This window comes from Pteropus alecto, unplaced genomic scaffold (genome assembly GCF_000325575.1).
Source record: "Pteropus alecto unplaced genomic scaffold, ASM32557v1 scaffold67, whole genome shotgun sequence".
In the NCBI taxonomy this organism is placed as follows: Eukaryota; Metazoa; Chordata; class Mammalia; order Chiroptera; family Pteropodidae; genus Pteropus; species Pteropus alecto.
Genome location: NW_006441061.1, coordinates 9,339,342 through 9,350,824, shown reverse-complemented (window position 1 = coordinate 9,350,824; position 11,483 = coordinate 9,339,342). Strand labels below are relative to the sequence as shown.

The window sequence follows — 11,483 nt, the reverse complement described above, 5'->3', positions numbered from 1 at the left end:
CGTCTGCTCGGTTGGGTGTTGGTTTTGCCTCTGTCCTGCTTGGCACACGATGGTCAGATTGGGGTGACCCGATGGCCAGGCCTCAGCAGGGGCGCATCGGGGTCGTGGCCACATGGGTGCACACGTGCAGGTTTCCGAGGGCCAGTCGGGCTGCCCGAGCATTAGCTGTCAGCACTCTGTCCCCGAAGGCTGGGCCTAGCTCTGTGGGCCGAGCGGGGCAGCCGCGGGGGTGGAGCTCTTTGGGGCACCCCGCCTGGCGCCCAGTCTCTGGGGCTCGGGGCCTCCAGAAACGGGGCTTGGTGGCCAGGGCCACTTTGTAGATCTGCCTTCGTCCCCACAGCCGACAGCATCAGGACGCGGCTGCAGGACGCTCGCCTGGCCAGCACCCCGGCGTTTGCCCTGTTCATCCAGGTGAGCCCCGCGCTGAGCCCCGCCCTGCCGTTTCTGCGTGCAGCGCGGCTTCGCAGGGGCTCGCCTCCTGAGGTCCCGCCTTCCAGGCGGGAGTCTGGCAGTCGCTCGGAGCCCGACAACGCGCAGTGAGCGCATTAACATGGAAGGACCACCATGGCTCCGTCCCTGTCCCATGGGTGGGGTGGGGTTGGGGAAGCCAGAAGATGACAAAGTTGGGGGAGTGTCGTGGGGTCTGCTCCGTGACAGGCGCTGTGGTCACAGCTGGCCTGTGTTCCACTGTAGACACGTGTGTCGTCTTGGCCTGTGGGGCAGGTAGGCAGCCTCGGGGCAGGTCCTCCTGTTACATGGTGTGTCACGCGTGTGCCACGTGTGTCTCTCAGCTGTTCCAGATCAACACTGCCGGCTGCATGGAGGTCGTTCGGGAGCGGAAGGCCCTGCTGGCCACCCTGCCCCAGAGTGGCTCCCAGGAGCCACTGCAGCGGCCCCTGCAGGTGAGAAGGAAGGGTGAGTGCTGGGCCGGGGCTCACCGGGCTCCTGGCACCCTTCCCTCCCACCTCTGGCCGCTGCTGGGTGCAGATGGCGTTGGTCCAGCCGGGGGGTGAGGCACTGCCAGCTCTTTCAGGGACGGAGCATCCCGGGGTCGAGAGCAGCCCCTGCCCACCCCTGGCTATGGGCAACTCCTCTGCCCACGGAGGCACTGCAGGGAGGGGTCTGCCCGTGCCTTGGTGAGGGCCCAGGGCCCTGCGGATGGGGGGTGGAGGGTTCCTGGGGCTGCGGAGCCAGAACGAGCACTCAGGCCCGCCTGGCTCCCGGCACCCGCCTCTCCCGCCACACCCACCACCCTGCTGTCCCGGTGTCACCTCAGGCAGGAGGCCGAGCCCAAGGGGCTGCCTGCTGAGAGGCCATGTCCCTGAGCCCGGCCACCATGGGAGGAAACCACGAAATGCCACTGCTAGTCCTAGAACCAGAGAGGGCCGTGGTGCCCTGCCCAAGCAGCCAGGCCCTGGCCTCTCCCTGCAAACCGGCCCAGACCCCCAATGTGAGCTCTCCCAAGGGTGCCTCTGTGTGAGGCTGCATCAGAAGGGAGGCCAGTGCCCAGGGCATGGGGTATGAGGGCCGAGTAGGCTGTCCAGGCCGGCTGGTGGCCCCCAAGTGGCATGCAGAAGGGGTGCGGGCGGCAGGCTCTGGCGCCCACCCCTACGCAGATGAGCTGTGAGCGATGCTCCTGGTGGCGGCGGCGAAGTGTGGGGGCCCCCACGGTGCTGATTCTCCCTCCTCTCCAGGTGCCCTCGAGTGCCCGGAGCACTACAGGTATGCCCCCCACCCTGGCCAGCCGTAGGGGCAAAGGCCAGACCTCCCAGGCTTTGGCTTTGGGGCTGGAGCAGCTTGGCCATGGCTTGGCGGGGGATCTTGTTTGAGTCCCATAAGAGGGATGAGAGCGGCTGCCCTGAGCTGGGGCTGCGGCAGCGCCTGGGGGTCCCACCTGTGAGCCCAGCACGTGAGCCCCAAGGCCTCCCCGGCGCAGACTTGGCGGGGGGCCCCTCTGCTGGCAGCCACCAGGCCACCACACGAGCGGAGTCGGGCGGGGGTCTGGGGTCCTGAGGGTAACACGGGGAGGGTGGGCAGCAGCCCCCGCAGCCTGGCTTTGGACATGTTCATGAGCGGTGGGGCAGGCGAGGGCGGGTATCCAGTGGGCACGGGGCTGGGCTGAGTGGAGCCATGGGTGGGGAGGCACGAGAATGTGCAGCCAGACTGGTGGGCCCCTCTCGGCCTGGGTGCTGGGCTCTTGCTTCTGTGCTCCCAGTAAGTGCCCAGCAGGAGGGCCTGCCAGCAGGGTGCAGGGGTGTGGCTTGTGTTAGGCCAGCCACCTGGACTTCGGTGTGTGTCCTGTTCTTCTTCAGGCTGCCTCTCGCAGAACGTGCCAGCCCGGAAAGCTGTGAAAAGCACCCTTTGCAGAGGGAGCAGGGGGCTGCAGGCCTGCTGGCCTGAGCCCACTCCACAGGCACCCCCGCCAGCTTCGTGCGGCCCCCGGCCCAAGCCCAAGACTGTGTCTGAGCTGCTTCGGGAGAAGCGGCTACGGGAGGCTCGAGCCAGCAAGGCTGCCCAGGGCCCTGCGGCCCTGCCCCCCCAGCTGCTGGTCTCCTCGCCTGTGGTCCTCCAGCCCGCCCTGCCACTGGTCTCCCCGAGCCCCCCAGCCACGGGGCCGGCCGTCTCCGAGTCCACGCTCTCTGGTCCTGGGGCCCCTACAGCGGCCGGTCCGAGTACTTCTGGCTCCTGGGCCTCAGCTGAAGACAGGGGAACCCCCGTCTTGCAAGCCTTGGCCTTTCCTCCTGCCTCCACGGTGGCTGTGAAGGCCCCAACTGCCCCTGCTGCCTCCAGGACCCCGGCTCTGGGCCCCAGCCAGCTCCCCATGAGCTGCCATCTGAGTGGTCTGGGACAGTCCCAGGCCCCTGCCACGACCCGGAAGCAGGGCCTGCCCGAGGCGCTGCCCTTTCTCCCCGCAGCCCCCAGCCCCGCTCAGCTGCCTGTCCAGCCCCTCAGCTTGACGCCAGCTCTGGGCACCCACGGGGGCGAAGCACGCGTGGCAGCCAGCACCCCTCTGCCTGTCACCTGGGTGCTCACAACCCAGGGGCTGCTTCCTGTGCCAGTGCCAGCCATGGCAGGCATTTCCAGGCCAGCAGAGACCCTTGACCCCAAAGGGCTGTTAGTGACTCTGTCACCTTCTCTGACTGAAACTCAGGAGGGCCAGGGCCTGGCCAACATAGACGTGGAACCAGATCCTTCTTCCAGGACAGACCTCATGACCCTTTCGACGCCCCTGCCACCTCAAGTCCCTGCTGCAGAAGTGGACGGTGACATGGCCCGCGCCCCTAAGGGACACTCGTCCCCTGGAGAGGCCCAAGCGGCTGGGGAAATAGCCTCCAAGACTGCGCTCGTGGCTGACCCCCCTGAAGCAGAGCCTACCCGGCCCAGCCAGCTGCCTACACACGGCAGTGCTTACCCAGGCAGTGGCCCGGGAGGGACGCTGGTGTCCCGCTCAGACCCAGGGAAGACCAGGGGGCCTCTGGACTCGGAGAGGCAACCCCCACCGCGGCTGGGGCCTGAGAAGGGCGCCCTGGACCTAGGCCTGGTGTCCCAGGAGAGCGAGGTGGCCGTGCGGGAGTGGCTGCAGGGACAGCGAGGTGTGTGCGTGCCCCCCTTGAGGAGCAGGCTGCCCTACCAGCCCCCCGCCCTGTGCAGCCTGCGGGCGCTGGCTGGCCTCCTGCTCCACAAGAAGGCTTTGGAGCACAAAGCCGCCTCCCTCATGCCCAGCGGGGCGGCCAGGACCCCACAGGCCTCGCCAGGGCTGCTGCAGGGGCGGCTCGGGGACAGCCCAGCCTACTTGCTGCTGAAGGCACGCTTCCTGGCAGTCTTCACCCTCCCCGCGCTCCTGGCCACGTTGCCCCCTCGCGGAGTCCCCACCACGTTAGCAGCAGCCGCCCGGGACCACCCTGAGGGCGACCTGGAGGACCTGGGGGAGCTGGAGCTCTCTGATGGCGACGGGCAGCCGGGCTGCTGGACGGGCGGCAGTCCCCAGGACAGGCCAGCAGCCTCAAGCCCCGTTCAGGTAGGCGGCCATGGGCAGAGCCCTCACCCCACTTCCTTGCACCCCCAGGCCGCCCCTGGCTGCTCGTGGGAGTGGGGCCTACCTAAGGGGCAGGGGCGGGGCTGGGGTCCCGGCGGTGGAAGACCCAGCGTGGGCTCCTGAGGAGAAGGAAGCTCGTCGCACGCGGGTGCTGGGCCGCGCTCGCCTCCTCTTCCGGCCAGCATGGGAGCTGGGAGAGGGAGGAGCCTGGCTTCTAACGTGGGCTGCCAGCCCGGCCGCGTGGCCTTGCCTGAGGGAGAGCCGGACCGCGGGCTCCGTCCGCGTGCATGTGCACGCACATGTGCACACTCGCTCCCCCGACCGGCAGCTCAGCGGAGCGCCTCCCCCGCACCTGCACCTCTGTGGGCACCCGGGCCCTCCCAGCCGTCAGGTGCGGCCAGGGCTTTCTGAGCTGGGCCGGCAGCATCACCGCTCCTGTTTCCTGACGTGGAACCGGCTACAACACCTGTGGAAGGTGTCCCCGCGCCCTCTGGCCGTGTGTGCCCAAGAGTCCCCAGCAAGGCCGCCTCTGCCCTGTGGGGCTGAGCAGGAGAGCTGGGCCACCTCAGACCCTTCGTGCCAAGTCTGGGGGGTTGTCCCAGGGAGCGTGTGGTGGCCCTCCCACTTCCCCTCCTGGGGTGGCAGTGGCCACTGAGCTGGTGGACATGGGAAGCCAGGATTGTGGCTGGCGGCTGTGCCACCCTCCTTGCAGGTTTGGTCCTGCCCAGGCTGCTGGGAATGTCACCTTCCTCCCCAGGGGCCTTGCCTAGGGGTCCCAGGCTGTTTTCTGGGCTGACGTGCACTCTGGACCCCAGACGTCAAGGGGAAGAGGCTCCCTGGCCCCCAGTGTGCCCCCACCTGCACCACAGGTTTCTCAGTCACTGCCCCACTGGCTCGGCTGGGGACCATGGCACAGAGGCTGGTTCTTGGGGGCGGTTCACAGGGGTTCAGAACCCTAGGTGAGGGAGGGGTCAGAAGGAAGCCAGAGCCCACGTGTGGCCACGGAAGGGCAGTGCCTTCCTGTTCTTTGCCTGTTGTGACCCCTGCATGTGGCAGTGTCTCCAGTCCCAGCCTGGAGTGGCTTCCACTGCTGGCGCCTCCCTTTGCCTGGGAGCTGCTCCATCTCAAGTGTTGGGGGACACAGCATCCACAACCCCCAGCCCATTCCAGTTGCTCACTGCCACCCAGCCCATGCCTCTCCTGGCTGGAGGGTCACGCTTGTCCCCTGGCCTGGATTTTGTTTCAGGGAGTCCCAGATCCTGGCGAGGGCTCTGCTCCCTCCTGCCTGGACGAGTCTGGTGACTTTGACGTGCTTAGGACCCGGCACTCGCGACACGCCCGGAAGCGAAGGAGGCTGGTGTGAGCAGGTGAGTGCGGGAGGCAGCAGTCCTGGCATGCGGGGGGACGGGGCCTCCGTGTCTCACAGCAGGTGTGAGGGTGTTAGGGTGGGTGCGTCTGGGGGTGGGCTGGCTGACCCTTGCTGCCACACCCACACCCGTCTCCAGGTGCTTCCTGCTGTGCCCTGTCTGCAGGGCTTGTCTCCCTGCTCCATTCAGGCCTCTGCTCAATGGTCAGTTCCCCAGGCCTGCCTTCCCCGGCCCGCTCCTGAGGCGGCAGTGTCCGGCTGTGCTGCTGCATTTGCCCCTCCTGGCAGCTGGCCTCCGCCTCTGTCCACTGCCTTCCCCACGGACACGAGCCCAGACACAGGCACCACGTCAGCCCTCAGCACAAATGGGTGGTTTGGGAAACTGACCCAGGTCGGGGAGGACGCCGTGGTCGGCAGGTCCCCAAGACCCAGCTCCTCTGAGCAGTGTGGGCTGCAAGGTTCCTGGTTCTGGAAGGGGCAGGAGGGGTCGGGGGTCCTGGAGAAGTGGGGCACCACAGAGGGGACGTCTTCGCAGCTCAGCCTCTGCCCAGCCCCCACTCTGTGGACCTCTCCCTCCCCGACGAGGCACAGTGCCACCTTCGGTTCCTGTCCCCCTCCAGCGCCATCCGTGGGGTCAGGGCGCCCCCCCTCATCAGGGTATTCTTGTGTTCCAGGATAGCCGGGCCTGGACGCCTGCTGCCACCCACGGGAGGTGGGACCCTGCTGGACTGGCGAGCCCCTGCCCCAGGAGCCCAGCACCCGCCCTGCAGGAGAAAGCCAGGCCAAGCAGTGACCACGTTGTCACAGGGGCTCGGCTAGTCCCCAAGCACAGATTGGAATATTTGAAGGAACTGAGTAAATGTCCTATTTTTTCATCAAGAACCCGGCTCTCATGGTCTTTCTGAGGCGCGGGGCGGAGCGGGGGACTGGGCCTCCCCGGGGTGTGGGGAGAGAAGCAGAGTCCTTGTCATGAGGCGCTCTTGGGCTACCTGCCCTCTGGGTGCTCCCTCAGGGACGAGGGGCATCCGCTCCCTCTGCCACCAAGGCACACAAGCCACCCAGGCCGCCCCGCAGGCTGTTCTTTCACAGCCGTGTTCCTGTAACGTCAGGCTGAGTCCCAGCACCCCCGGCCCCAGCCCAAGGACACCCAGCCTGGGTTCCGTTTACAGCCTCCGAGGCACGTGGTCCCCAGTTCGTCCTTGAGGCTGCTTCTCTTTGGTTCCACTGGTTGATTTAATCAAAAGCTCCTGGCAGAGACGGAACGTGTGCCCAGCGCGCGTCCTGGCTCCTGGCCTCCACACGGGATTGGCGTCACGTCTCCTCTTCGCTCCTGCCGGACCGGCCGGCACACATCCCACCTGCCACAGGCCCACTCGCCCTCCCCGCGGGTCGCCTGTGCGTGTGCATGCGTTGTGCCCAGCATTTTCAGCCAGTTTCCGGTTTTCCTTTGACTTCCTCTGGCTTGCGGGTTGTTAGGTTTGCATCTAATTTTCAAACAGGCAGGGATTGTCCGGAAAGCTTTCTGTTCCTTCTTCGTAGCGAAGTCCCAGTGCACTCAGAGAACATGGCATTTTCGTCACTTGATGCTTCTTTATTAGCCTCATTATTCAAAGTGGGAAACTCGGTGGCCGGGGGCCTGGCACAGGCCAGCGTACCCAGCCCAGGGCCAAGCCCCAGAGTGCGGCTCCCCTGAGGGCTGCCTGCTCCTCCCGGGGAGACGTTGGGCCCCTGCCCTCAGAGGGCCAGGGTGGCAGGCCACCACCCCCACTCCGCAGCCCCTGCTTGTGCCAGGACGTCCAACTGACTGCCATGCGCCAGGAGGCAGCGAAGCCCGGAGCTGAGGACCGAGGCCTGACAGGAAGGGAGCGGTCGGGCCAGAGGCCAGGCGCCTCGGGAGGTAGGGCCAGGAGCGCGTCAGGCCCCCGTCCTGCCCGTCCTGCCCGTCCAGCCACAGCCCCTTCCTGCAGTTGTCGCCTCAACACGGAAGGCAGCACCTCAGTTCAACCGGTATGGCCGCCCTGGTGAGGTGGCGGCCTGGGAATTCCCATGGCCCACGGGACTAGCGCCCTGTGGCCCACACCCTTCTGAAACACCTTTGGAGCATGCTGTCACTGTCACGTCTGACCCAATGGAGAGGGGTTGCCGAGTGGGGACACTCCCGGGACAGGATGACGTGAGCTGGTGGGGTGGGGGCAGGAGCGGCGGGGGCCCACGGGCTCTTCCTGGCCACAGCGGCCTCATGCTCTCTTCAGGCACCACGCTGCAGTCCCTGCGTGACTAAAGCGTGGGCCGGCCTGGCTGTGGGGGCGCCCAGCACCAGCGAGTCGGTGGATGCCCTAGGGTCCCTGGCGGAGCTGTCCCCGCCCACACCCCAGAGGCAGGCCGGGTGGCGCTGGTTCACACAGGGCTGCTGAAGGCGCAAGTGCCACGCACGGAGCACCCAGCCGGAGGAGTCCCCAGGAGCCTGCATCTGGGCCCGGCAGACCAGCCAGCGCATCAGCCCCACGCATCCCCTGGGAGGGACTTTGCTGGAACTTGCACTCCGCGGGGTGCCGGGGCTGGGCCTCCAGGGCTGGGGGCTCTCAGCAGCTTTCTTTGGAGAGCCACAACTTCCACTTCCCGGGGCCCCACCTCCGAGGGCTGCCCTGGCTGGGCCAATCAGAAGGCGGCCGCGGGACTGTCCCACTGTGGGAGAACCAGCCGGCCTCTGCCTTTGCAGGGCTGAGCAGAGCCATCAGGAAGTGCACAGGCCCTGTGGCTGGCACCTCCCTCTCTCCGGCCGGCTCACCTACTGCCTGGTGAATCGGTGTCCAGCTGCGTGGGTGCCCCCTCCAGGACCCTGAGGTAGGCTGGCCTTACGCCCTTTCTGAAAGGCGGCTGGGAAGATGCTGTGGCTCTCTGCTCAGGACTCCTGGGGGCAGGGAGTGGGCCCTGGAGCAAACACACTGAGGGGCACCGAGGGGCCCGTCCCCTCCACAGCCACTGGTACTTGCTTACGTGTTTCAACGGAGCCAGCAGCAGGGCACCAGGGCGTTCGGGCTGCGGGCATGGGGCCCATGGGCTTCAAGCTAGAAAGGTGGGGAGCGGCCGAAGGTCCCAAGGACCTGCCACTGAGTTGCTGTGGCCAGGCTGGGTGGGGTGACCAAGTGCAGTGGCAGCCAGTTGGGGAAACCCCGCACAAGACTGGACTTGCTGTGTTTCTAGGACTGTGGTCTAGCGCCTGAGCTGAGGGCTCTGTCTTAGGTGGCCAGGTCGGGGTCCCTGTCCACACCCCTCGGTGGAGGTGCGACCAAATGGCTGTTCCCAGCCTTGGCCTGGCCCCGGAGAGAGCAGCTTGCTGCAAGCTGGTAGAAGGGGGATGCAGTGGGACAGCCGGGAGTGGTCCCAACGTAGGCGGTCCCCTTGCGTGAGTGCAGAAGGGACCACTCCCGAGTGTGGTCTGGGGCAGGCTCCATGTGGGAGGCACGAGGGGAGCCCTGAGAGGGCCGGGGGCCCCGGAGCAGCTGGAGCAGGTGCCCGGGCAGCACCTGGGGCCCTGGGTCACACCACAGCCCCTCCCCATGTGATGGGGCCCTGGCTCTCCTGTAGGCGTCCAGTCACCCTTCCCAAATGGCACAGTGTCGCTGAGCCTGACTTGGAGCAGGGCAGCCCTGGGCAGCTGCTGGGTGACTGTTGCATCACCAGCCAGGCTCCGGAAGGAGAGGAGGGGGCAGGCCCGGGATGTGAGCGGGCACCGAGTCGGGGAATGAGGAAGTCCGGCACGGCCCGGCAGGGCACGGCGTGGGGCCGTGCGGGTGGGAGGGGCACTCGCCAACGTGCTTTGGACCCAGCCTGGGCACTGGCTGACGGGGAGCTGGCGCCTCCCTCCCCACACCTGCCAGGGAGGCTGTGCCAGCGGATGGCACGCGACACAAACAGCTCCTGCCCGCCCACCCCTGCCAGCTGCAGCTCCGTGGCACTTTGGTGTCAGGAGCAGGCGGAGGCCTGAGGAGGGTGGTGCAGAAGGTACTGTTTTCTTAGACACCACCTGTCCCTGGAGCATCTCCACATTGTCCCCGCCACACTTAGCTGGTTGACTCGGGAACAGAAAAAGCCCAGGGTGGCCAGAGAGGTGGGAGCAGGACCCAGGGAAGGCCGCGGAGGCCGCCGCGGTGAGCCAGTGGGGAGCAGGTCACCGCACCGGTGTGGGCGCCTCTCTTGGCCTCCGAGTGGCAGTGTGGGGGTGAGGCTGCACACCTGGATGAGTTTCCTGTCAGGCTCCGCCCGGAGTCCTGCTGGGCACCTGGGTGGCAGGCCTGGGTCCTGGCTTGGACCGACTGCTCAGTGAGCCGGGGCCCTTCGCAGCTGCTGCCCTGAACGCCAGCCGCCGCTGCCGCCATGTCGGACTACGAGAACGAGGATGCGTGCTGGAGCACACTGGAGGGCTTCAGGGTGAAGCTCATCTCGGTCATCGACCCCTCGCGCATCACTCCCTACCTGCGGCAGTGCAAAGTCCTGAACCCCGACGACGAGGAGCAGGTGCTCAGCGACCCCAACCTCGTCATCCGCAAGCGGAAAGTGGGTCAGTGCCGCCTGTCCCGTCCCGTCCCGTCCCATCCGCTTGGGGCTCGGCGCCTCCGTGCTCAGCTGAGGCCGCTGGGTGGCGCGTGGACCCAGGCCCACGTCCGCGGTGGCGGTGGGCGTCCCAGACCCTGCGCGTCCCTGGGCCGTGGCCCCTGCCCAGCCAGGCCTCTCTGGGTTGCAGGCGTACTCCTGGACATCCTGCAGCGGACCGGCCACAAGGGCTATGTGGCCTTCCTCGAGAGCCTGGAGCTCTACTATCCGCAACTCTACAAGAAGGTCACGGGCAAGGAGCCCTCCCGCGTCTTCTCCATGATCATCGGTGAAGACGGGACACCCAGCGTGCGGCGGGGAGGGGCGGGCGGGGGTGGAGCCAGGCGTGGGAGGCATGGGCGCAGCACTGGCAGGCCCCTGCCCGTCTGGTCTGCAGGTGGATAAAGTGGTTTGAGAGAATGAGGGTACCGCACGGGGTGCTCCCGTCCCTCTGTCTTCTAATGCTTGTGGAGGGAGCAGACGCTGGAAGAAGGGGACCCGTCCTCCGGAGGGCGGCGGGCGGGCGGCGGGGTGCCCAGACCGTCTGACTCGTTAGTCACAGCCGCTGCGCCTGAGCGGTCAGGGGCCCGCAGGGCCTGGCAAGGGCGGGGCAGCACCCTCCGGGCCCCTGAGCTGAGTCCTCGTGCCTCACGGAGTTGAGATCGTAATTAGACAAAGATGGATGAGCACCCGGCCCCAAGGCTGCACCCTGTTCCGTGGGGTCAGGCACAGGGGCAAGGAGGTGATGCCGAATGTCAGTCCATCGTCTGGACGCACGGCAGCAGCAGCAACCTGGAATCGTCCCCCGGAGCCACGAGCTGCTGGTCCAGTTCAGGGCAGCGGGGGAGGCAGGAGGAGGGCCTGACGCTAGCTCCGTCTGCAGACGCGTCCGGGGAGTCGGGCCTGACGCAGCTCCTGATGAGCGAGGTCATGAAGCTGCAGAAGAAGGTGCAGGACCTGACGGCGCTGCTGAGCTCCAAGGACGACTTCATCAAGGAGCTGCGGGTCAAGGACAGCCTGCTGCGCAAGCACCAGGAGCGCGTGCAGAGGCTCAAGGAGGAGTGCGAGGCCTGCGGCCGCGAGCTCAAGCGCTACAAGGACGAGAACTACGACCTGGCCATGCGCCTGGCCCGCCAGAGCGAGGACAGGGGCGCCGCGCTCATGCGCAACCGCGACCTGCAGCTGGAGGTGCCCTGCGGGCCCTCGGGGCTCCGGGGTGGCCCGGGGCAGTGGGGCACCGCCCCGAGGCCACGGGGAGGGGCCGCCGGGCTGACGGAGTCGCCCTGCAGATCGACCGGCTGAAGCACAGCCTGATGAAGGCGGAGGACGACTGCAAGGTGGAGCGCAAGCACACGCTGAAGCTGCGGCACGCCATGGAGCAGCGGCCCAGCCAGGAGCTGCTGTGGGAGCTGCAGCAGGAAAAGGCCCTGCTGCAGGCCCGGGTGCAGGAGCTGGAGGCCTCTGCCCAGGTAGCGAGCGGGCGGCCGG

At 67.3% G+C, this 11,483-nt stretch overlaps 2 protein-coding genes across 6 annotated transcripts in view; both read left to right on the top strand.

The window, feature by feature from the left end:
- The window catches only part of SNAPC4 (small nuclear RNA activating complex polypeptide 4), a 20,073-nt gene extending 13,789 nt beyond the window's left edge, over nt 1–6,284 (top strand). For 2 of the 3 annotated variants that reach the window (XM_015594259.2, XM_025051287.1), the window contains exons 19-24: nt 341–411; nt 792–902; nt 1,695–1,722; nt 2,313–4,018; nt 5,283–5,403; nt 6,077–6,284. In XM_015594259.2, coding sequence (XP_015449745.1) covers nt 341–411; nt 792–902; nt 1,695–1,722; nt 2,313–4,018; nt 5,283–5,399 — 2,033 coding nt within the window. In that variant the 3' untranslated portion in view covers nt 5,400–5,403; nt 6,077–6,284. The other variant, XM_015594260.2, reaches the window with a different exon arrangement.
- The window catches only part of CARD9 (caspase recruitment domain family member 9), a 10,579-nt gene continuing 5,214 nt past the window's right edge, over nt 6,119–11,483 (top strand). For 2 of the 3 annotated variants that reach the window (XR_003048230.1, XM_025051288.1), the window contains exons 1-4: nt 9,747–9,963; nt 10,147–10,284; nt 10,879–11,183; nt 11,285–11,464. Coding sequence is in view for 1 of the 3 variants with exons in the window: in XM_025051288.1 (XP_024907056.1) it covers nt 9,780–9,963; nt 10,147–10,284; nt 10,879–11,183; nt 11,285–11,464 (807 nt within the window). In the remaining 2 variants the exon portion in view is untranslated. Of the gene's footprint in view, nt 6,258–6,571; nt 8,247–9,746; nt 9,964–10,146; nt 10,285–10,878; nt 11,184–11,284; nt 11,465–11,483 lie in introns of those variants that run through there. The other variant, XR_001517441.2, reaches the window with a different exon arrangement.